This window comes from Bos taurus, chromosome 19 (genome assembly GCF_002263795.3).
Source record: "Bos taurus isolate L1 Dominette 01449 registration number 42190680 breed Hereford chromosome 19, ARS-UCD2.0, whole genome shotgun sequence".
NCBI classification, from domain to species: domain Eukaryota; kingdom Metazoa; phylum Chordata; class Mammalia; order Artiodactyla; family Bovidae; genus Bos; species Bos taurus.
Window position 1 is genome coordinate 27,818,175 of NC_037346.1, and position 23,426 is coordinate 27,841,600.

Consider the following 23,426-nt stretch of genomic DNA (forward strand, 5'->3'; position numbering starts at 1 on the left):
ATAGCTCAATTCCCGTCTCTGCCCTCGGCTAGGGCTCACAGAACAAAGCCAAGCCATGGAAACCAGCACCATCTAGGTGATGCTTGAAGACAAGAGGTGGATGAAGTCTCCAAGGAAGAGTGACCACCAACATTTACAGGTGAAAGGGAGGAGACAACCCTATAATGCGTCCTCAGTGGCTGGCCAGCTGTGGGTTTTCAATCAATATTCATTAGATGAGTCTAAGAAGGAGCAGCCAGAATAGTTGGAGGTAAGCCAGGGGAGCTAATTTTCAGAAAGGAAGGAAGAACAACTTTCAAATGAGGGTAATGGTCAACATATAGAAAGGAGGTCGAGCCAAAGTCTGGAAAGAACCTCTGAATTTAGGAACAAGGAACTCACTGGTGATGAACGATTTCTTAGGACTGGAGGAGCAAGAAAGTGCTGGTAAATGTTTAACAACCCACTCTCCAAGAAGAGTATGCATTCAAATGTGTACATAAGTTTATTATAAATTTTGCTGATATAAAGGATGTGCAACAGAATCTGCAAATAATAAAATATACAATATTCTTTATTGTAAATTCTACTCTTGTATCCATAATTTCATAAATGGAATTATATCATAAGTATTAATACAAGGATAGTAACATAACCATTGGTTGATATTTTTATTTACATTTTTGATTAAGATAAAAATGAAACACTGAAGATATGTTGAAACTTCACAGGTTCCTCAATGACTTGAGTGATTCTTTGCTGATAAGTTTTCAAATCCTGGGGGAATACTTCATTTTGTGTGTGTGTGTGTGTGTGTGTGTGTGTGATATTTGTAGTATAACAGTTATGGACATGACACTTAAAGACTTAACCTGCATTATTTAACATTTTCCCCATCACTTTTTAAAATCTAGACAATCCTTTTTAAAATCTAGACAATCAGCAAAGCCTGATATGTAGTATTTGCCAATTTGGGGAGTGTAAATACTCCCATTTAGGCCAGTTTCAAATTACTAACTTAATGTCACTAAATAAATTGGAAAGAGATACAAAGTAGTACATCATTTCTTAGTATTCCCACCATACAGATACCATAAATGCAAACAACCTCAAAACCATATAATAGTAAATTTATAAAATAACCAGGAACTGATGAGTATTTCTTACTCTGGTTTCGGGTTTTCTGTTTTTTTTTTTTTTTTTTTTAGGTCTTAACCATTGGACTGCCAGGGAAATCCCCCTCCATTTATTTAATTGCAAGGTTACATATTCAATATTTGATATAGCTGTTTTTAACAATCAGTCCATGATGTTTCTGGAAAAACAAACAGCTTTCACAAATCAGTAAGCACACCACTGGGTGTGGTGAAAGTCAGGCTGTCATGGGATGTAACTCTCCTGGTCAAGCCTGTAACCATGACCGGCAATATCCACCTTTCTTGCCTCCTGGACAATCTGCTCCTCTCTCTGCTTCCAAGGCCTCACTCAAACTGCTCCTGTAGGAGCAACACTCCTGCCACCTGGGGCAGGTTATTCCTACTCCATAGCATCTGCAAGTCGAGTTTGAAACATTTATCATAATTTGTTATTAAAGTACTCTGGGAGTACCAGAGATTGTTCTTTGTCCCCCTGAGCTATAATATCTGTGATGGCCCAGGCCGAGTATAGGTCACATTCACATCTGTTTCCTGGGTACCCACTATAGTGTATAACAAGTGCTGAATAAGTATTCTCTGAGTGAATACTCATGAAGAAGGGCTGTGTGCAGAGACAGAAGGCATCACTTGAGGAGGCTCCACCAGAAAAAATCTCCTTTGATGACTTTTGCTTATTTAGAATGGCGTGGGCTCCACCATTTAAGACTAAAAAGTATAGATTAAAACATCTACACTGAATCTTTCCTTAAAAAATGTGCCCCTGTGAGAACACTTACCCTGTGACAAGGTAGAACTTTCTTCTCTAATGCCAAATAGTGTGTTTCAATAACTTTCTTTTGAACATGTTCTAGCCCGGGGCTACCAGACAAAAACTAGGGTGGGTGTTCTAATTAGACTACTGAGTACACAGGTAACCTTTGCCAGGTTTCTGGGTTGGGCGCCCCAAATACCAGGGAAGTCTACCCTTTAGCACGTGACCCTTCCTAGCATGGCGAGATAGAAGTTTTGACAGCCATTCATTCATGACACCAAATTTGACAGACATTAAAAGAACCACTTTTTGGAATATCGGAGGTACACAGAACATGCCCTCAGATAAGCTTCATGAAATTAAAAAAAAAAAAAAATACTAACTAGCAAACTAGGATTCATGCAAAGAAACGAAACCCTGGCGTTGGGAAAAAAACTCCTGACAAACCGTACACTACACCAACACACCCAAACCCAACACCCTTAAAAAAGTAAAAAAAAAAAACAACACACCCCAAACCTTACAGACGCCATTAGAACCAACACTGCGGCTGCTAAGTCGCTTCAGTCGTGTCAGACTCAGTGCGACCCGATAGACGGCAGCACACTGCGCTCCCCCATGCATGGGATTCTCCAGGCAAGAACACTGGAGTAGATACAACTAATAACAAAACTTGATCTAACGTTAAGAGCACATTAACATTATGGATCGTCAGGAAGAATCAGATAGGAGCAATCAGGGTGTTGCAAGTCCTGATTACGCAGAGCCGTTAATCACGAATCATGCGAGCTCCAATCATCATGTTCTATTCTGCCCTCCAAAAGGAGGAACAGGTAAGGATTATCCTACCTGACGATACCGAGAAGGCGGCAATATTCCGTACTCCGGAAATACGACTCCGCTATCAGGGAGGGTGAGTAAACGACATGTTAGTCCGAGCAATCTAAAGTTATCCAGGTTCTTCCACTTGTTGTTCAATTTATTTGCAGATGTTTTAAAATATATTTTTCCATTTGGCTGTCAAAATAGCAAACGCTAATCCCTCCCAGAATGCTTCACTCACTTAAAGAGCTCGAGGTACTACCCTTAAGCATCACTTTATTTACATATCTCCGCCCACTCCCTTCCGCCAAAAATCTACCGTAATAACTAAAATAGAAGCGACATTTAGTGTCTTAACTGTGCAAGGCTGGAAAACAGCCTTCCATTTCTATAGTAGTTTGGCCACCCCAATTTTCTCCTGAAATTTTTGTCTTGATTTCTTTTTTTTTTTTTTGGCCACGCTGCCTACCATTCAGGATCTTGGTTGCTCCACCAGGGACTGAACCTGTGACTGCTGCAGTGGAGGCGTTGGGTCCTAACCACTGGACAGCCAGGGAATTCCTGTAAAATTCCTGTAAGTTTTGATCTTATCCTAAAATATATTTTATTACAAAGGACTGTAAACAAAACGCAGATAATCCCAGACTCGAGAGATAATTACCCTAACACTGACATCCTTCACTAAATGCAGTGTTAGAAGGAGAGCTGAAGCCTTCCTCTTCCAGGAAGGGTGAGTGGTCCTTCACTGCTTCAGCCTTCATCCCTACTTCAGTCACGAAGGTATCAGAAAGGTTTCTTTTTCAGCCCAAAGACGCTGATGAATAATGTTATTTCGGTGACAGCTGGGAGGGCACTGAGGAAGGTAGGTGATGGGTTCAGAGTTCCTTCTAATAAAAATACCCAGATCCCCAAGCCAGCGATCCCACCCCCCACCCCCTAAGTGCAGGAGTGACAGTGAAGTCACTCAGTCGTGTCTGACTCTTTGCTCAGTTCATGGGATTTTCCAGGCAAGAACACTGGAGTGGGTTGCCATTTCCTTCTCCAGGGGATCTTCTCAACCCAGGGATCGAACCTAGGGCTCCCACATTGTAGGCAGATGCTTTACCGTCTGAGCCACCAGGGAAGTTTTAGGAGTGTAGGAGGGGAGGACTTCAAAAAGACTCGGGAATGTTGAGTGGATCTGGTATCTTACACATGGAGTAAAGGGCTGGATAGGAGAAATCTTCAGATTTAAAGTAAACCTCCCTTCCCCGTCCTCAAACATTAGGTGCTACCATACCTGCAAAAGACAAAAATGTACCAATACGTGGTGCACTCCCAACGCTCAAATATGAAGAAGGACAGGGCCACAGATGCACCACAGTGAGCCCCGATGGCTTGGGAATACACCAGAGTCAAGGAAAGCCTTTGGATCAACAGGTAGTGATGAGCCAGAAAAGGCCGGTGATGGGCCTGGCATCTGCATTCACAATCAGCTCCTGGTGAGTAAGGCATCTCTCACTCCCTTTACCACACTGCAAAGGCCAGAGCCAGAAGCCCAGACTTTTGGGTTTTAGGATGGCCATGTGTAGAGGCCAGAGCTGAGCCTGCCCTGCTGGGAAACCAAGCTACCTCCATCCCGTATCTAGTTTGGACCCTTCAGGTGAAGTAGTAGACTCCCAATCTACTCCAAGCACACAGAAATGCTCACAGGGACACAATACACTGCTGGGATCACTTTCCAGCACCCTGGTGTTGAGAGCCTTCCCTGATCCATCTTCCTCACTTCCTTTGTCTCTTCTGCCTTCCCAAAGTGCTTTGTATCTTTACATCTGATGGCACCCGTGCTTATCACACTGAATTACAGATGTCTGTGCGTCTCCCTCTTCCTCAAGATAGAAAACTGTGTTGTACTCCCATCTTGAGATCTCCAGTGCCTGGTGAGTGGCAGGAGCTCAAAAAGTGATCCGAGATTGTATTAAATCTTCCACATTGCCTAACATCTCTCCACAGGAGGGATTCTGTTTGCCTGCTAGAGCAAACACCATTGTGCCAGAAAGGCCTGGTTAAGTGGCTGAAGGGCGTTATGGTGGACAAGGGCCGAGGAGGAAAGGAGTACACGTAGAAAGGATACAGATGAGGCTCTGGGTGCTGTTGAACATGGAAACTCCTAAGAAGAAACCAGCCAGCTCCACTGCAAAGAGGGCCAGGGTAACAGAGAGCGCTGCCACCAGCCTGCAGAAAAGAAGGAAGTGGCTCAGGCCTTCTGGACTTTTTCTAAGACCCCTTCACTCCCACTACTGCCTAATTCTGCCCACCCTGTCCCACATGCTCACTGAATGTCCTGCTTCTCATACTCCTCAGGGGTGAATTTGAGAGGCAGGCAGGCCTGGATGTTGCTGTCCTAGGGAGCAGGGCAGAAAAATAGAGAAGTTGAAAGAGGGTCTGGCGGCGGGATATGGGAGGACTCCACCGTGTAAGGCTCCGGGGGAGAAAGGGTGGGGTGGGGCTGGGACCACCCCAAATTGGAAGGAGGAACGAGAAGAGAGCCATGGGTCTTACCCTGGACCAGAATAAGGTGATGACGACCACCAGATGCGCCAGGAGCGTCAGAAAGCGAGAGGGCACGAGCCCCGAGATCCGGCCCATGGTCCCCAGGGGAAGAGGTACTGCCTGGAGCAGAGGCCGTTTGTCTCTGGGGCTGGAAGCTCAAGGAGGGTCACTCCTCAAGGCTCTCAAGCTAGCAGACAAAAATTCGACGTACGCCGCCCTCCCCGCTTACGCTGGCACCGCTCAGTTGCCTTGGTAACCGCAAAAAACGAGGGCTCCGACGGGACCTCTGAAAGTCTCGCGAGAGCGGCAAATATCGCGCCGCCGCCAGCCCTCTGGGAAACGTTGGTCCGGGTCCACAATACCTGTGCAGATCCCGACCGGATGCAGAGAATCGAGCCGTCGGCCTTCCCGCGTGCAGACGAGCTGTCTGCACAGCCTGAGAGTGTGTTGTGGCGCGGCCCTACATTGCCGAGTCGGCCCACACAGCACTGGCGAACGGAAACTCGGACACTCGCTCCTCCGGGTATCCCCACGCCGGGAGCGGCCTGGGCCCCAGCCCCTGCTACTTTGCCCAGGATGACCCTCCGGACACCACAGTCACCACCACTTCAGCCTTAGGGCGTCAACATGCCCGAGGCCTGGACACTCTCTTTTCTTCCATCCTCCGCATCAGTGTAGCTTCTCCCTGACCTAGGCCGAATTTGGAGAGGTGGATGCCCCTTTATTGTCCCGGAGCCCCTGGTTGTTGGCCGACCGTATACCTGAACTTTTCCTTGATTCTGGTTCCTCGCCCCCGCCCCAACTCACTCAGATTGGCGAGGGGTTTGCAGAGTACAGAAAAGAGCCCCTCTCCTGAACTAGGGTGTGGATGAGAGGCGTGTTGCGGGAATGAAGTGGACAAACGGTATCAGAAAAGGGAGTGGAGGAAGAGAATGAAACCCCGCGTCCCTGGGAGGCAAGAGTCGAGGGCGGAAATTCAGACTCTACGATTTCCTTATCTCTTAGAGGTGTGGCCAGCTATAGTCTAAGCATCTCTCACGATTGGGACCTCACGGACCTTCGGACCTTAAAGGTGATTTCCTGCAGAACGGAAAGTTCTCGCCGGAGTTCATGGCTAACAGTTAAGTCACAACTTCCAGGCCCCCCCACCCCCACCCCCTTACCCGATCATCTCCCAAGAATAATAATGGATAATCCAAAATAAGAATAGAAAGAGTTTTATTTGAGCCAAACTAATGAGTAGACTGGAAGCTCCTTTCCCAGATTACTCTGAGAAACTGCCCCAGCGAAGCATCGTTTTCAGTGCAGTTTTGCATTTTGTAAGAACAAAGAACTTTATACAAGTCAGGGTTACATTTCTTCTTTTTTTTCTTTTTTAAGGACCAGATGATTAATATACAGCAGGTCAGCATGGCCTTGGCACCTGGAAAGCATCTCTTATCATCACATCAAAGGTGTCCCAGGAAGAGGGGCATTTAATCTTTATTTTTAACATGGGCATTTTTTACTTCTGGTCAGCGTACCCTTTCCTTTAATTAAAGCAGATGTACAAAGTGTGTTTGATAGACCACAAACAGGCTATTTTAGTTAGGATAAAATTCAAGTTGTGTAATGTTTAAGCCAGAATGACTTCCCTATATATCTCAAAATGTGAACACTTCTTTTATTACTACTCTCCATCTCAGTGCCTCTTAGACAGGTCTAAACTACAAGCCCAAGAGGCATTTTTTAATTTCCTCATTCATTCATTCATTCAACAAATAAGTCCCAGGCACTGTGCTGGGCTCATATCCTTGAGGAACAAGGAAGAAGTCTCTACCTTCCTGGGGTCAGAGAGATTGACAACAAACACGTCAACAAATAATGAATCTGCAAGGTAAAAGTTGTAATAAATAAATTTTAAAGGAAATAGTAGAACAATATGATCAAGGAAATTTTCTTTGAAAATAGACCATTTGTTCTTAAAACTTCATTTTAGGAAATGTGGTCAAAACAGAAAAAATGCTTTTCTCGCAGGTCCCCAATGTACTAAATGGATTTCCTTTTTCTAAACCAGTGTGTGAAAAATTTCAGGTGTCAAAGTGATAGTCAAAAGATGTTTCCTCAAGTTCATGCAAGACAAAGGGATATAACAAGAATGGATAAACAACAAGGTCCTGCTGTATAGCACGGAAAACTATATTCAATGTCATATGATGTCATAATGGAAAAGATATATATTTATATCTGAATCACATTGCTTTACAGTAGAAATCAACACAACATTGTCAAACAACTACACGTAAATAATGTTTTTTAAAATGGTGTGACAAATTTGAAATTTAATGTGTGATCCTAATGGGTCCTGGATCAGAAAAATAAAATTTATTATAAAGGACATTAGTGGAAAAATTGGCAAAATCTGAATAAGGTCTCTAGCCAAAATAATAGAGTCAATAGTGTCGGAGTGAAAGAGGTGGAGTGAAGTGGAAGCAATCTACAGAGTCTTAGAAGATAAAGTCTGAACCTGGGAATGTGTGTGGGTGAGAGAAGGAAGGGATGACTGTTAGATTTTGGGATCCAGCAGCTTGAAGTTTGGGGCATTCTGCGCGTAACAGCCTTCCTGCCTGGGTACCTATAGCTAGTAAGAACAGGAAGATAAATTCACTTTGTGAACTGGTAAACAGCAGGCATTTAATCGACTTCCCTGGTGGCTCACTTTCCATGTCTTTGGTTCAGAGAAGCCTGCTTCACACTCACCAAAGAGAGTTTTGGAGCCACCTTGTGGCCACAGGTGGTAGTGCCAGTGACCAAGGGTCCTTCGGCCACTCGACCCAGGGCTGGAACTCACATGTTCCGATATTTGAACTGGCCATAAAATAATTTAGAAATGCGTTTTTTAAGTCAGAAATATTCAAACATATTGTATGTAAAAGTAAAGTATTTTTCATTCAAAAGGTTATGACCCCTTTTGAAGCCTACCATTCTGTTTCAGCAATTACCAACACATGGCCAACCTTGTTTCAGCTATATTCTGCGTCCCAGTCCCACTGGATTATTTTGAAGCAAATCCCAGACATCACCAAATAGTTCTGTCCAGGCGGAGGAAATTTTCATCCCACTGTCTTGAGTTCTTTTAGCTGATCTAATAATTAAATTAACATAAGATAGATTGATAGGAGGAAAAAAATCCAATTTAATTCAAACACAGGGAAATCTCACAGAAAAAGGACCACCAAAGAGACCAAAGGAGGCTGTTTATATGTTGTTTTTTGACAAAGAAATATTGTTTGTGAAGAATTAACAAAGGGGTTTGTGCTTGGGGTAGCAAACTAAAGAAGTAGCAAAGTTTGTTATGTAGCTATCTTAGCCTTGAATTCCCTCACTCTGGTGATAAAACAAAATTTATATTTAAAGACAGGACAAGAAAAACTGAACATAAAATTCTCTCTGTGTGTTTGTTTGGGCCTCGCCCTTCCCTCCCTAATGTGCAAGTGTGCACCTGCGTTACATATTAACCAGATGGGAGTGACTGCTCAACTATACAGATCAATTTTTTCCCCTTTCTTCTAATGCTACAGTGTAACTTTTGTTTGCTGTTGTTACTTCTTAAAACTTAAAAGAATAGCATTCTTTCTCAACTCTGTAGAGGGTTATGAAGAACCTCAGCTTCATAAGTCCTGACAGGAGGTGTACTGTTTCAGCTGGGAGTCATGGTGACTTGTTGCTCACTTTGTAAATGCTTTCTTGGACTGTTACCTTGGTAAACCTTGTGTAAATTATCAGTCTGGCATTTTAATGTAGGATCCTTTGTCTTGAAAATGTACATGACTAGTGCCTTGGGCTTTTAACAGGCAGCACACCAGGTTTGCTTGTCTCTCTTTTTCTGGCGTTTAATCTGAGCTTCGAGTTCAGGAGTAGGCAGACTGAAGCAACCATTGAACATTTCCCATCAGTTTTTCACACCAGGTGAGCAATTTTAACTAGAAGACTGTGGGTTCAAGTCCTAACCCAAGGGTTCAAGTCCCAATCAGTTTTGGCTGGGTTTGAATCCCGTCTGAGTTGTGCAGTTTCAATGGGGCATTGATTTTAAGCCACAGCATGATGGAATCATGTTAGCATTTTAAAAGATGATTGTCTTTGACTATTCTGGAGACAGAGACATTAGGGAGGAGTCTACTACAGTCATCCAGCGAGATGGCAGTGGGAATAGGGAATGAGGGCTAACAGAATTATGAAGGAAATGAAATTGAGTGAACTTGGTGACTAGAAATGGGAAGCGAGGAAGGGGGAAGAGTCAAGATGAATCCAAGCCTCAGCTTGGCCTCTAACTGAGAGTGCAGAAGACTGGGAAGGAAATGAGACAAGAGGGAAGGGGACAGGGCGCAACCTTTACAAGAATGACGCAGCTACTGAGAACTGGATAGGAGAGAAAAATGGTTAGAACCGTTCAGGCGCAAGATGGCAGAAGATTCAACTTCCAGTAGACCTTAAACCTTATTACATGCCCATCCTGTATATTAACATGTTGAAGGACACACCCACAGGTACCCTGACACTTCTGAGGCAGACCATAAAAAGCCAAAAAGGGGGGCAGTGGCCCAATTTCTGGAAATCCTCACCCCTTCCCTAAGTAGTTAGAATAATCCTCCCAAATGTTACCCTCTGAAATTACTCAGCCCATAAAAACTTACCACATATTTCCCAGTGCTCTTTCAGAGATGGCCCACACTTTTTATGGATCGTGTTCAGTTCAGTCGCTCAGCTGTGTCCGACTCTTTGCAGCACGCCAGGCCCTGGAGCCTACTCAAACTCATGTCTCTCTCAATAGATCTACTTCTTACCTATCTCTTTGCCTCTCCCTGAATTCCTTCTATGTGGAGACATAAAGAACCTCAGCTTCATAAGTCCTGACAGGAGGTGTACTGTTTCAGCTGGGAGATTGTGGGTTTGAGTCCCGCCTGAGGTGGGAAGTTTTCGAAGGATGACAGGGTCAAGTGAAGGTGTCCAGCAGGCACTAGACTGAATCCAGAGAGGTGGGAGCAGGATTCAGGAGCCCTCAGCACAAAAGTGATGGCTGACTCCAGGGAAGGGTTTACTCCAGGGAAGGTGTGCAGCATAAAGAGAGAAGACAGAACTCCTAGGGAAAAAGGACAGAAAAAGAGTCTGGAGGGAGGGGGACGGTAAGATAGGGGAAAGCCAGCAGACAGCAGTGTCATGACAACCAAGGGGGAAGGCTCTTAAAGGATGTTGCCCAGTCAATTAAGGTCAGGCTTCTCCGCTGGCTTTGACTTGTCTGTAGTCCCTGATAACTTTCTTTGGCGGTATTGGACCTTTGAACTTCTTTCACCCTTCAAGAAGCAAATGAGCAAATGTGTGTGTGTATGTGTGTGTGTGTGTGTTGGGGGGGGGTGGTTCTTTTAGCTTCTGGTATTCCTCTTTATAAGTTTCCATCCTGGTCTCACCTGGGGAGCTTTAACAGGTACAGATATTTATGTCAACGGAAATCAGAACAGGGGTTGCCTCTGTGAAGGCGGGGGGGGGGGGGGGGGGGACGGGGGGGGCGGGGGGGTCGGGGATCGACTCGTAGAGGATAAGAAAGAACCTTGTAGGATGAAGAACATGTCTTCTATCTTGAAAGGGTTGTGGGCTGAATTCTTGAAAACGCATCAAAATAAACACTTAAGATCTGTGCATTTCATTGTAGGTAAGGGATTCCTCAGAATCGTCAAAAGTGACAAAATTAATGATGCCAAGATTCTACCCTGGATCTTTAAACCAGAAACTCCAAATTTGGGGCCTGTGAGTAGCTATCTGGAAGGCTCCGCAGGCGGTTGTTAAGGGCAGCCCGGGAGGGGACGCACGGCTGGAAAAGCTAATCTCTGTCCCAGACGTGCTTCCATCACCTTCGGCCTGGTATTCCCAGTCCTTCCACACGTTTCTGTGCCAGTCCGTCCCCGCTGGGCTGTGAGCTCTGGGTCCCCCAGAGAACCAGCTCAAGGCCGCCTTATGGTCTGCAGGAGGGCGGCGACGAGGTCGGGGCACCGATGAACCCGGAGCCCACAAAGCCGCTGCCCTGCGGGTGGCGGGCCCTGCTGGTCCCACGAGGCCGGAGGGAGACAGCAAGCACCACACCAGGGGATTTTAGAAGTTCCAGAAGGCCCTCAGCACCTCGATCGCCACAGCCGGCCGCCTTACCGTCCAGTCGTCATGGGGAGACCTGTCCACCCCCGTGGCCGGCCGACCTCGTGGCGCAACGGTAGCGCGTCTGACTCCAGATCAGAAGGTTGCGTGTTCAAATCACGTCGGGGTCAGCGTTCGCTTTTCTAGAGCTCGGGTAGCTTTTATTCTTATTTGTAACTCTGTTGAGGTCCCATCCAGCAGATTAGAGAAGAAACACTTCACAGGGGCCGGAAGGGGAGGGTCCCTGGCTCGGAGTCCCGAGCCGCCCCGTAGGCGGGGGAGCTCCAAGATCTCGCGATAGTTTTTATTGTAGATCCGGGGACTGTAAATCTGGGCGGATAGCGGGGTTCCTGAGGAGTGACGCAAGCCCCGGAAATCCAACGCCGAGTCGGGTGCTCGCGCAGGCTAGGATATCGCTCGGCAGCCAGAGCCCTGCGAGTCGTCCTCGCGGTGCCGGGCGGGATCCCTCGGGACACCATCCCTACGCGACGTAGTTAGGTTCACGCTTTCTCCGAGAAGGAAGAATCCAGACCCCAGAGAGGAGATCCTAAGCTGCTTTCCTGTGGACGAGGTGGCCGAGTGGTTAAGGCGATGGACTGCTAATCCATTGTGCTCTGCACGCGTGGGTTCGAATCCCATCCTCGTCGGCCTGCGATTCCGCAGCTGTCTTTATATTTTATAACCTTCTGTGTGCCAGGATTCAATTTCTGTGTCATCCTTTCAACCTATCCCGTTTTACAGCCGCGGATTTCGCACCTTCTACCTTGTTTTCCAGTACGACCGAAAATTAGAAAGGTATCCCGGCATTCATTCACCTAACCTGGAACTGACCTGGCCAGGGAAACGAGGCGGGGAAGCGGTTGCGCGGGGCGCCGTGGCTTAGTTGGTTAAAGCGCCTGTCTAGTAAACAGGAGATCCTGGGTTCGAATCCCAGCGGTGCCTCCCGAGGCATGGGTTGTTTTTACACTTCGAGCAAAGAGTCGTAGGCTTCTGGCTTATATATAATTTTCCACATCTCTTCGGGAGTCTACCGGTGGCCACCAGACGGCCTTTTCTATTTCCGGTTGTGCACCTCAACGCTAAGTGCATGCTGTCAGTCTTGCGCTCTATGTTGGCACGGCGACCTGCCAGTCAAGCACGTATTTGCATTATCTGTGCTTGCCACTATTTTGGCTTCGCTTTTATTTCCCGAAATGATAAGTGATTCCGTTTTCGTAGTCTGTTTCCCTGTTTTTCTAAATAAGCTTACCCATTTTGAGATTTTCTCACAGATAGGACTGATGAGTAATTTGTATTTTACATAGATTGATATTGAGAAAGCCTCTTGTCGACTGGCCGGTTAGCTCAGTTGGTTAGAGCGTGGTGCTAATAACGCCAAGGTCGCGGGTTCGAGCCCCGTACGGGCCAGAGTATCGTCTTCTTTTAAATAATTTACTGTCAATTTTTTGTTGTTAAGGAAGGTGTGTGGAGCAACATCTCCAATTCCGGAACTGTTCACACCTCGAGGCGAGGAATAACGTGTTTAAATTCAGCCCAAAGACCTAGTGTCTTGAGTTACAGGAGGATAGTTTAACGGAACTGGATCCGTATTGTGATCTGTTTCTGAATCTCACATAACGGGAGCTTCTGGAATTTACTATGTGACTGTAAACGGAAGGCGGCCAGGAATTGGCACAGTGTGAGAAATGGGGTCAAGAATGGAGCTAGCAAGTGTTTCTAGTCTTTAGAGCACAGATGTCCAGTTTGCCCAGTCCCTGCCTGTCCACTTCAGGAACTAAGACAACACTTCCTTCCTTTTTTCTTCTAGATCTCCTTGCTTCTGAGTCTGCTTTTACACATCTCTCAGCCCATACCTGTGTCTTACCTTTCCTCAGATCTGCTGTTTATGAGTAGGAACCATATCCTTCCATATGTGGCCTGAGACCCCCACCCCACTCCCAGCACCAGCCCCAAGAAAACTCCACGAAAAGACTGACCCTCATTCCCATTACTTTGGTTCATCAATCCCTGTAACCCCACACAGACACAGCCTCAGCCTTAGCAGCAGCAGCACTTTAATTCCACAAAAACTCAGAAAGCCAAAACTGATTAGAACATTCCACAACAGGTGGGCTTCAAAACCAGCAACAATTCTATCTGAACCCTGAGAGCAGAGAGACCCCTCCCAACGCACCTCCTCTACCATGCAATACATTCCTTCTAGCTCCGCCCAGGTTATGACTGGGGAAATGGGATGGTAGAGGGCGAGAGGGCAGAAGCAGGAGGTTATCCATCTGCAAGTATGCGTCCTTGTCTGCGTGGTGTGTGGTCTTTGACCACACAAGCTCCCACAGCCCCTGGCACCTGAGATGTGACTACTGGAGGTCAGAGTGGCCACAGTGGGGGCTGGGGTCTCCTCTGTTCTCCTTTCTTGATAACATATGACAGTCACATCTCCCAAGCCCAGACCTAAAGCCCCGGGTTTCCAGAGATGGTGCTCTAAAGAGAGTTGGGAGAACAAGGTAGCTGCAGATGGCCAACTGAACAGAAGCAGAGCATCATACCCTCCTACCAGGAGAGCCTTTAGAACTTCCCGATACACACCTGCATAAGGCCCAGCGAATGGTCGCCGGCAAGCTAAACGTATCTGGAAGAACCTCCCATATATAGGCCTCCCTCCTCTCAGCAGGCGGGTCCCACCAGGGCTCCTTGAAGAGTCCTTAAGGATCCTGCTGGTCCCTGGCGTTGCCAGGCCTCTCCTGCCTTCCCAGTCACTTGCACAGGGCCTCCAACACCTCCAAGGTGCGTCGGATATCCCGGACTTGGCGCGCCAGTCCCTGAACCGGTTGCAGAGCCCGCTCCAGTTCTTCACAGCGCGCCAGCAGGGTGTACATGCCCTTGATGCTCATGTCCACAGCTTCCCCTAGAGAGTCCACTGCATCACGGTAGGTTTGGATGCAGCCCACGCTCAGAGCTGTCAGCTCCTGCACCGCACCTCCCAGCCCGCGAAGCAGACGGTCCACCCTGCCGCCCAGCTCCCGACTCAGCCGCTCCAGGTCCCGCAGCACGTCGGGGTCGATGGGAGGGATGGCCGGAGTGGGTGTGGGAGCTGAACAGGGCCGCGTAGGGGCAGGGGGCGGAGGTTGAGGGGCGCCGCTCAGACGGATCTTGAGTTGCAGGTTGTTGGCGACAAAGTGGGTGAGGTCGCCATGGCGGCTCACCGTCCCTTCGAGCTCCAGGGGGCTGGAGATAGTGGCGCGCCGCCCGCCGCCTGCGCCAGATTCTGCACCCCCTGAAGACGCGGGGCCGCCGCACGCCCCGCTCAACCCGTCCAAGCTGCGGCTGTCCTGAAGGCGGCTGGAGAACGAACGGCCACCCCTGCCGGCTTCCGCCGCCTCGTCGTCGTCTTCCTTCTGCTCAACATCCATCCCGCCGCCTACAGGGCTCCCTCGACGGCAGACCCTCTCGGATTCAGGCTTGGCCTCCGGAGGCTCAGGGTCCTTGCGCCGGGAGGACCCGTGCAGGTCGAATTCGGGATCCGGCGCCCTCAGGCGGCTTCCTGCCCCAGAAAACGTCCCTCCACGGCCCGGCTTGTCCTCCGGAGCTTCCCATTCCGGAGGGTGGACAAAGCTGCAGCTCGAAGTCTTCAGGGACGCCTTGGGGTGGCAGCTCGCGCCCCCAACGTTCTCTGCCTCTTCGTCCTCGGATAGTCGGAGGTCTGAGGGCCTCTCAGAGGGCGTTTGGCCCGGGCCGTCGCCGAAGATCGCAGCTTGCTGTTCCCCCAGAGCTAGCAGGTCCGTCTTGGGCCCAGGCCGCCCCCGGGGCGACTCCATACTGCAGTTGGGGGCAGGAACCGAGGAATTGGTTCGCCCCGGCTTGGGAGGCCTTGGCGGCGCCTTTAAGGGGCGTTTTAGAGGCGCGCCGATTGGCCTCGGGCTGACAATGGTCAGGACGTGAAGAGCACTCTGATTGGTCCCAACAACCAGGAAGTCCCAGAAGACCAGCTGTCATTGCGTGACCGAACACACGTGAGAGCCAGCAGGGAGGAGAGAAGGAGGTAACAGCTGCGCTCGTTGCCCCGCCCTTTCGAAAAGTTGAAAAGGCAGATCTTAAAGATGAAGATCCTGAAAAGCCTGAGTCCTCCAGGGGCGGAGCTAGGCTCTTTCCGCCCACATTTGTTGCTTAGTAACCGCTTTTAGTAGGGAACCAGAATTGGGTTTCTTAAAAGAGGTTCTTGGGATGAAAGTAGTATATCCTGCTTGGACCGTCGGGATTGAATCGCACCTTAGTTGATCAGGATGGAACCAGAATTCCCATTTGCTCTTCTGTTCTCTTGTCTCCTGCCCCCTCCACCGGGTTTTGAGTGTCTCCTCTTGGAGGATGGTGTGTGATTTTGCCTCTAGGTAGAACATTCAATTAGTTAATGGCCCTTAAGGTCAGAGCCCTGGTACCATTCTGATCTCTTCTCTTCCTTCTCTTCTCACTGGTCCTGCCAGAGGCACTGGTCTTCTCACTGTTCCTGTGACAAAACAGACATGCTGCCGCCTCAAGGACTTACATTTGCTCTTGCAAATGTAAAAGCAAATGAGTGGCAGTTCGCGCCCCCAACGTTCTCTGCCTCTTCCTCCTCGGATAGTCGGAGGCCTGAGGGCCGCTCAGAGGGCGTTTGGCTGGGGCTGTGGCCGTCTCAAGGACGCCCGTCGTCCTCTTGGCCCACCCCGTTTTTTGAGGCCGAGTCCACAAAGTATATTAAAGGTCCGTATAGTCAAAGCTATGATTTTTCCAGTAGTAATGCACAGATGTGAGTTGGACCATAAAGAAGGCTGAGTGCCAAAGAACTGATGCTTTTGAATTGTGTTGCTGGGGAAGACTCTTTGAGAGTCCCTTGGGCTGCAAGGAGATCAAACCAATCAATCCTAAAGGAAATCAAACCTGAATATTCTTTGGAAGGACTGAAGCTGAAGCTCCAATACTTTGGCCACCTGATGTAAGACTCTGATGCTGGGGAAGACTGAAGGCAAAAAGAAGGTAGCAGAGGATGAGATAGATAGCATCAGGGATTCAATGGACATGAATCTGAGCAAACTCGGAGATAGTGGAGGACAAAGGAGCCTGGTGTGCTGCAGTCCATGGGGTTGCAAAGAGTCAGACATGACTTAGTGACTGAGCAACTACAAAGAAAAATGTTCACCTTTTTTCTCCATCAAGTCCTTTTTCAAATATTATCTTTTCAGTGAGGCCTCCCATTACAATCTGTTTACAACTGCAACCACTTTTTGCAAGCTTCCTGCGTTGAGGATTTTTTTTTTTTCTTCTCATTTATTCACCCCTCAGCCTCTAGAACAGCACCTGGGCTGCAGAGAGCACTCAGTAACTATTGTCAAATGAATAAATCTTAACCAAAATTATGATATAACTACACCAGCAGGATGCAGGGACAGAAAATGCCCTTGTTTCTGGTGGCAGTGGAGTGAAAGAATGAAATCCTTACATTCGTATCAGGAAAATGATAGATAAAGCCCAAAACTGAAAATGTAAAGAAGTAGTGACAGAAGCATGTGATTTGGAGATACAAAGTAAATACCAAAAAAAAAAAAGCAAAACTGTAAAAGGATTTGGAACAGATCCAAAAGGATTTATCTCTGGGGAGAGAGAAATGGGAAGACTGTTGGTTTTTTGTTTTTTCAAGCCCTATACTGTCCTTCAATTATTTTAATCTGTGGGCATATGTAGTGGGTTGCATGGTAGCCCCCTAAAAGATATGTCATTGTCTTAACCTCTGGAAGCAATGAAATGCAGTGTTTTTTGGAAAAAGGGTCTTTGCAGATATAATTAAGGATTGTGAGATAACATTACCCTGGATTATCTAGGTGAGCCATAAATCAAATTGCTAGTGTTCTTTTAAGACAGAGGAGAGAAAAGGGAAGACAGGAAGGTTTGTGAAGACAAAAGCAGAGCTTGGAGTGATGTAGCCACAAGCCATGAAGTGCCTGGAGTCACATGAAGATGGAAAAGGCAAGGGAGGATTTTTCCCTAGAGGCATATATGGGAGGGTGGTGCTACTAACACCTTGATCATGGACTTCTGGCCTCCAGAACTGTCAGAGAATCCATTTCTGCTGTTTAAAACCACCCAAATTTGTGGTAATTTGTTACAGTAGCCCTAGGAATTGAATATAGCGTGAGTATCTGAGATGAAATAAAAATAAGAAACTTTATTGATGTTCTACACCACATGGCTTAAAAGTACAAATAATAAACACATGCAGAAAAAGCATTAGGTGAAACTCAACACCTATTCATGCTTCAAAAAACACCAAACCCTTAATGAACTAGGAAGAGCCCAGGCCTTCCTTAACCTAATAAAAGACATGTATCAAAAACCTACAGCAAGAGATTTCCCTGACAGTCCAGTGGTTAGGACTCCAAGCTTCCACTGCAAGGGGAATGAGTTCGTCCCCTGGTCAGGGAAACTCAAGATTGTGCATGCTGCTAAACCTACAGGAAGCACCATATTGCAAGCATCATACAAAGCAGTGAAACTTTAGGTCAGGAACTAGACATCATCAGCTTCTATTTATTCCTGTGCTAAATCCTCACCAGAGCAGAAAAACAAAAAAGACAACTTTAATTGCTCCTAGGTCAGCAAGACTGACCCAGGAAAGGGAAAGATTAGAGGTCAACTAAGAGGGAGTAATAGGAGGAGGTGGGTGGAGACGGTTGGTGATGGCTGGTGTGCAGGTATAGCAGAGTAGAGACAGGTCCCCAGCATCCCCAGGCCTGGGAGCCAGAGCAGGGGAAAGAAAAGATGTGGAAGTGTGATGGTTGGGAGCTAACCAGATGGGGTTAGAGCTGAGAGGTTGCTCTCAGTGCTAAGGGGTGCTCCCAGGGGTGGTGATGCAGTGCCCACCCCACTGCCCAGCACGGGCAACTCCCTCGCCTCCTCACCACAGATGATGACTTCCTTCACAGCAGTCTCCACCTGTAAACATCTACACTCATCAGTAAAAAAAGCTTCAGCCTTTATTAAATAAAGACGAGGTAAAAGACAGATGCAGAAACAGACTAGGGACCTCCCTCCTCCTAACTACACATGTACAGACACAGACACAACTGAGAAAAGGACAGGGACATTTCAGGGGACAGACTGAGGGGCAGAGGGAGGCAGCACCCTGCGAGAGTGGGTTCGGACCCAAGGGTGGGCCGAGACCTGGGCCAGCGGCAGGCGTTCTGAGGGGTTATGCTTGAGCAGCTTGTAGATGAGGTCCTGGGCTCCCAAGGGCACAGAAGGAGGGAACTTTAGGTCCACCTGCAAGAAGGAGAGAAGGGCTTCATCCTGGCTGCTTTTGCCTCCACTTCCCACTCTATTAGCAGGGTTTAACATCAACAGCAACAGTGTGCCCACTCCCCGCCCCAGCCCCTGAGCTGGCACAAACTCCAGCCAGACCCCAGGGGCCAGCCTCCCACCTTGACGATGCGCCGGTACGTCTCATTGTGGGAAGCACTCTCAAAGGGTGGGTTTCCCACCAGCAGCTCGTAGCAGAGCACACCGATGCACCACAGGTCCACCTTTTCATTGTGCGTGCGCCCCTCAATCATCTCTGGGGGCAGGTAGTCCAGAGTGCCGCACATTGTCTTCCTCCTGGGGCGGGGGCAGGGATCTCAGATCCAGACTTTCCCTCCTTTCCCTGCAGCCTGACAGGGAGCCCAGACCCACCCCAGGATGTGCCAGGGGTCTTCCAACCAGGCTCTGATGGGGTCTTTGGGGTAGGAGTGGGACTAACACACTGACTGCATTTCCACACTGAGGGCCGTATCTTAAATCAGATATGAGGGCAACGTTCACCTTAGAATTAAAGGAAAAATTTCAGATGTTCATCAACCACATGTTGCTTAATCACGTTACATTTCTACTGTGCAATACCACTAAAAATGATGTGGGAATATTCTCAGTGATAATGGCAAGAAGGTGCCAATGTTTCAAGTGAGAAATCTGGGTGACAAAACTGAGTCTCCTATTTTTGTTTTTGGCCATACTGCATGGTTTGCAGGATCTTAGTTCTCTCGACCAGGGATTGAACCTGGACCCCCTGCAGTGAAAGCTGGAGTCCTAACCACTGGACCAGCAGGGAACTCCCAATCTCCTATTTTTGTAAAGATATTGCTGTGTTTATATATTTACATGAGAACAACCCAAAATGTCTCTGGGTAACAAGATCTGGAGTGGTTTTATTTTGAATGGCTTCATACCCAGGGCTGGCCTTCTGGCCCACCATACCTCAGGGAGGGGGCGTGCACCGACCAGCCGAAGTCAGCAATCTTCAGCTCTCCCCGGAGCCCCAAGAGCAGATTCTCAGGCTTGATGTCTCTGTGAATCACCTTCTTCGCATGGCAGTATGTCAGAGCATCTGCCAGCTCCTCCATGATCTGGGGGGCCAGTGACAGACAGTCAGACAAGGACTGACCTTGGGCTGCAAATGGCATCCCCCCAGCCTCCAGGCCCCTGCCAGTGCCCCAGGTGCCCACCCGCCCCGACCGTGGCTGTTCGCTGCTCATCAAAAGTTCGGCTCTTCTGCAGCTCCTTGTAGAGCTCCCCCCGGGGGGCATACTCCAGAATCAAGTAGATCCTTCGCCGGTCATAGAAATAGTTGTAGAGACGCAAGATGTTGGGATGTCTGGGAGAGGAGACAGAGGAGGCATCAGGCTGCATTCTGGCCTAAGGAAATGGGAAAGATGACAGGTCGCATTGGGGCACAGTGGGTCAGGTCTGGGCCAGGTAGGGGAAGCCAGGTGGCAGTCCTAAGTGGGGACTGGAGGTGATTTTCTGGATTCAAGGCTCTGGCTGGGATTGAGAGCTCACTGGGGCTGCGTGGCCACAGCTGCAGAGAAGACAGTCCAGATGTGGTGGGGTTGGAGGAGGAGTGGGGTTGGGGCGGCAGGGGGCTCTGGCTCAGGGGACGTTAAGCGTACTGCAGATGCGCTTGGATTTCGATCTCTCTACGCAGCTGGTGCTCCACACCCTCCTTCTCGATCTGAGACTTGAAGAGGACTTTGAGCGCCACGATGAAATGGCTTTTCTTCTCCCGAGCCAAGTACACATTTCCAAACTTGCCTTTGCCCAGAGGACGCCCAATCTCAAAGTCATCGATTGTGAAGGAACGCCTGTTTGGGAAGCAGTGGTGGAGCAGCTGAGTGGTGGTTAGTCGGTCCTCTGAGGTGTTTGCCTTCTCTCTGCACCTCCGCCCCTCCTGCCTGTAGTCCTGCTTCTCTTCCAGGGGAGCTGAGGATGGATCAGGCTTTCTCACCCGCATCCCTCCTCCTCCTTCCTTTATTCCACCCACTCTCTTGCTACACCAAAGCTTGGGGAGCTTACTTTGGGATGTTGGGGGTTCCACTGCTGTTCTCCACCACCTTCTGGCCAGGGGCAGCTAAGGAAAGAATAGGGAAGTTGAGGCCATCCTTTGACATTTTCATCCCCACCAGCCCTCTGCAGACCCTAGTTCCCTCAGATCAGTCCCCTCCCTTTGTGCTAGTTTACCTGTGGGCTGGGCATTGGAGCGACTCATGAGGACAAGTGCCGATGGAGTGACAGGCTCCTTCCGGAGAACTCTCTGGGGCAGGGTGTTCAGGCCAGGCTGAGCCTGAGAAGGACCAGAGGGGAGCTCTGAGGGTGCCTTTATCCCAGTGACCGGGTTGGAATGCGCTACAGGCAGCATTTCAGGCCTTGCTATAAAGCCACCCACCTACCCCATCCCATCCCCAGTTCAAAGAGGAACAATGAGACCACAATTTTGCTACTCAGTCTTGTCCATAACACCACTCATTTACCCAGCCCCCTACCCCAGGAGGCAGTAGAGGCTGGGGTAATGAACACCCACAATTCAAGGAGCTTCAGAACAGAAGTATTCTCATAGTCCCCTAAGCTTGGTCTGTTAAGGCTCAGATAAGATCCTTGGGGCCTTGAGTGTTCAGCAAATCTCAGTATTTACCCCTTTGCAACAACAGGCTTTAGGGACACTGAAGGCTATTTTAATGGTCCTGGAGCACTTGTTACTTTCAACTTCTGAGTAACACACACCACTTTCTTTTGGGAGTGACTGGTGTAGACACGACAGTGTTATCTCATTCAGCCTCCCCATTCAGAGCTTCACCAGGGAGGGAGCTGGTGGGCAAGGGGATAGAGGGACCCTCCAGGAATCTCAAGCCCCACTAACAGAGAACAAAGCTCATGTAGGGCTCCTTCTTTCTTCTTTAACCAAGAGAGAAAGAGCCTCAGTGCTCCTACAGACTTGTTCACAAACAGCGAATTTAGGATTTACAAATAAGCAAGTTGAACAAAATGGAGTCCAGAAATAAATCCACATATATGTGGGAATTTAATATATACAATAATGCTAGCATTTCAAATCAGAGGATAGATTCTTCAATGAAAGGTGTTAGGACAACTGGAAAATAAAGCTTTTCAGATGCAAATGTCACACCAGTCATTAAAATCCAAATTCTTAAGTAAGACTTCTCTTGGACCTTTTAAACTTATAAACTCATCTAAATAGCCTATATCTATTTCCTGCCTAGCCTATTTTTTCAGGACAACAGTTGAGATTCATGGCCTAATAGGCCAGACCCTGCCTGCTCAGTCCCAGACGCCATTTGTATGTGACAAGTAGGCTCAGCTCTTCAGAGGTCCTCACAGGCTGGTCAAATTCAAACTGGTAGCACCGGATAGGATGTGGCTACAAATGACCTGACTGGGGCCCATGCGCTGGTGCAAAGCCAGGAGAAAAGTGCTAAGAGGATCGCCATCTGCAGGATCTCGAATCTGCAAGCAGGAAGTCGCCATGCTGGTGGGAGAGGGGAAGTGAGAAAGCCCTTACCGTCTGCCGGCCATAGGGCCAGGGGTAGGCGTTCTCCTTCTGGGCCATCTGTAGAGGGAAAGGGGGAGGGAACTGGGCAGAGAAGAGAAACAGAGCCGTGAGAAGCAAAAAAAAAAGGAGAGAGAGTAAGGGGTCGGATCGATCTAGCCGGAAGTGTTTGCCCGGGCGGGGGGGGCGGGGGGCGGTGCTGGTGAAAGGGCGCAAGTCCAAAAGCTAGCTTCATCAGAGCGCATTCCCGCACTCGCCTCTCCGGCCCCCACCCTGCTACCGGCCTCACTCCCTTCCAGGACCCTTTCTCCACCCTAGAGCAACCAACCTGCCGGATCACCTGGCCTCTCCCGGAGCAAGAATCCCGAAAGAAACCCGTGGTGCCTTGGCCGCTGGCAACAACTGAATCTGTCCGGCCGCACCCCCTCACCCCCGCCGAGGTCCTTTCAAATCTCCCGCCCGGGTCCCATTGGCTGAACGTGCCGCCCATGCCCAATTCTCATTGGCTAAGTATCCCATGACGTAGATCCAGGGGCCCAATGGAAAAGGCGGAATGAGAGCCAGGGGCAACCAGGGTTTTAGCTTAGGAAAAGTTTTCCTCAAGCCTCAAATAGTCTTATTGGTGTTTTGTTTTTAAAATTTAAGTCATCAATATAAACTGGAATTTATTCTTGTGTATATGTATGAACTGGAAGAACTGTACAAAAAAGATCTTCACGACCCAGATAATCACGATGGTGTGATCACTCACCTAGAGCCAGACATCCTGGAATGTGAAGTCAAGTGGGCCTTAGAAAGCATTCACTACGAACAAAGCTAGTGGAGGTGATGGAATTCCAGTTGAGCTATTCCAAATCCTGAAAGATGATGCTGTGAAAGTGCTGCACTCAATATGCCAGCAAATTTGGAAAACTCAGCAGTGGCCACAGGACTGGAAAAGGTCAGTTTTCATTCCAATCCCAAAGAAAGGCAATGCCAAAGAATGCTCAAACTACCGCACAATTGCACTCATCTCACACACTAGTAAAGTAATGCTCAAAATTCTCCAAGCCAGGCTTCAGCAATACGTGAACCGTGAACTTCTAGATGTTCAAGCTGGTTTGGAACCAGAGACCAAATTGCCAACATCTGCTGGATCATGGAAAAAGCAAGAGAGTTCCAGAAAAACATCTATTTCTGCTTT

At 48.4% G+C, this 23,426-nt stretch overlaps 3 protein-coding genes, 1 long non-coding RNA gene and 5 other non-coding genes across 15 annotated transcripts; 5 read left to right on the top strand and 4 right to left on the bottom strand.

The window, feature by feature from the left end:
- Nucleotides 1-526: 526 nt before the first annotated feature.
- TMEM107 (transmembrane protein 107) lies at nucleotides 527-5,491 on the bottom strand. Of its 2 annotated transcripts, NM_001083657.2 has the most exons (5): nucleotides 5,251-5,399; nucleotides 5,025-5,092; nucleotides 4,823-4,923; nucleotides 3,989-4,085; nucleotides 3,150-3,562 (listed from the first exon to the last, which is right to left on the bottom strand). In NM_001083657.2, the coding sequence occupies exons 1-5, from the start codon at nucleotides 5,335-5,337 to the stop codon at nucleotides 3,493-3,495; spliced, it is 423 nt and encodes a 140-aa protein (NP_001077126.1). In that variant the 5' UTR covers nucleotides 5,338-5,399; the 3' UTR covers nucleotides 3,150-3,492. The 2 variants fall into 2 exon arrangements, with proteins under 2 accessions (XP_059733871.1, NP_001077126.1); XM_059877888.1 differs by lacking the exon at nucleotides 3,989-4,085 and having other exon boundaries at nucleotides 527-3,896; nucleotides 5,251-5,491.
- Nucleotides 2,608-2,743, bottom strand: LOC112442787 (U8 small nucleolar RNA). Its single transcript, XR_003031080.1, has one exon. It is a non-coding gene; the product is annotated as a U8 small nucleolar RNA (small nucleolar RNA).
- Nucleotides 5,492-5,544: 53 nt separating the features above from the next.
- Nucleotides 5,545-13,014, top strand: LOC104975022 (uncharacterized). Of its 2 annotated transcripts, XR_009491695.1 has the most exons (3): nucleotides 5,547-5,764; nucleotides 6,247-6,361; nucleotides 6,622-13,014. It is a non-coding gene; the product is annotated as an uncharacterized lncRNA (long non-coding RNA). The 2 variants fall into 2 exon arrangements; XR_003030848.2 differs by having other exon boundaries at nucleotides 5,545-6,361.
- TRNAW-CCA (transfer RNA tryptophan (anticodon CCA)) lies at nucleotides 11,463-11,534 on the top strand. The gene has a single exon. It is a non-coding gene; the product is annotated as a tRNA-Trp (tRNA).
- TRNAS-GCU (transfer RNA serine (anticodon GCU)) lies at nucleotides 11,969-12,050 on the top strand. The gene has a single exon. It is a non-coding gene; the product is annotated as a tRNA-Ser (tRNA).
- TRNAT-AGU (transfer RNA threonine (anticodon AGU)) lies at nucleotides 12,272-12,345 on the top strand. Its single transcript has one exon. It is a non-coding gene; the product is annotated as a tRNA-Thr (tRNA).
- On the top strand, nucleotides 12,737-12,810 carry TRNAI-AAU (transfer RNA isoleucine (anticodon AAU)). Its single transcript has one exon. It is a non-coding gene; the product is annotated as a tRNA-Ile (tRNA).
- Nucleotides 13,015-13,440: 426 nt separating the features above from the next.
- BORCS6 (BLOC-1 related complex subunit 6) lies at nucleotides 13,441-15,271 on the bottom strand. The gene is given in 1 exon segment (NM_001040565.1): nucleotides 13,441-15,271. A coding segment is annotated over 1 exon segment (1,062 nt). The 5' UTR covers nucleotides 15,216-15,271; the 3' UTR covers nucleotides 13,441-14,153.
- Nucleotides 15,272-17,576: 2,305 nt separating this feature from the next.
- On the bottom strand, nucleotides 17,577-22,663 carry AURKB (aurora kinase B). 5 transcript variants are annotated; one of them, XM_010815989.4, is made up of 9 exons: nucleotides 22,584-22,663; nucleotides 22,256-22,327; nucleotides 20,920-21,022; nucleotides 20,755-20,809; nucleotides 20,352-20,543; nucleotides 19,918-20,056; nucleotides 19,660-19,808; nucleotides 18,849-19,023; nucleotides 17,577-18,690 (listed from the first exon to the last, which is right to left on the bottom strand). In XM_010815989.4, exons 2-9 carry the CDS (start codon nucleotides 22,301-22,303, stop codon nucleotides 18,517-18,519), a joined length of 1,035 nt encoding a protein of 344 aa, XP_010814291.1. In that variant the 5' UTR covers nucleotides 22,304-22,327; nucleotides 22,584-22,663; the 3' UTR covers nucleotides 17,577-18,516. The 5 variants fall into 5 exon arrangements, with proteins under 5 accessions (XP_010814291.1, XP_005220363.1, XP_010814292.1 ...); XM_005220306.5 differs by having other exon boundaries at nucleotides 22,572-22,663; XM_010815990.4 differs by lacking the exon at nucleotides 22,256-22,327 and having other exon boundaries at nucleotides 22,572-22,663.
- Between the last annotated feature and the right edge of the window lie 763 nt (nucleotides 22,664-23,426).

What these genes read in the sequence shown, in the direction of transcription:
- TMEM107 (NM_001083657.2), bottom strand. Translation starts at nt 5,337, where the DNA reads ATGGGCCGGATCTCGGGGCTCGTGCCCTCTCGCTTTCTGACGCTCCTG. An exon ending in TCACCTTATTCTGGTCCAGG is followed by an intron (nt 5,093 to 5,250) that starts GTAAGACCCATG and finishes CCTGCTCCCTAG; the next exon opens with GACAGCAACATCCAGGCCTG. An exon ending in CAGCACCCAGAGCCTCATCT is followed by an intron (nt 4,086 to 4,822) that starts GTATCCTTTCTA and finishes TGTATTCCCAAG; the next exon opens with CCATCGGGGCTCACTGTGGT.
- AURKB (XM_010815989.4), bottom strand. Translation starts at nt 22,303, where the DNA reads ATGGCCCAGAAGGAGAACGCCTACCCCTGGCCCTATGGCCGGCAGACG. An exon ending in GAAATCCAAGCGCATCTGCA is followed by an intron (nt 20,057 to 20,351) that starts GTACGCTTAACG and finishes CTCCTCTCCCAG; the next exon opens with ACATCCCAACATCTTGCGTC. An exon ending in ATGAGCAGCGAACAGCCACG is followed by an intron (nt 19,809 to 19,917) that starts GTCGGGGCGGGT and finishes CTGGCCCCCCAG; the next exon opens with ATCATGGAGGAGCTGGCAGA.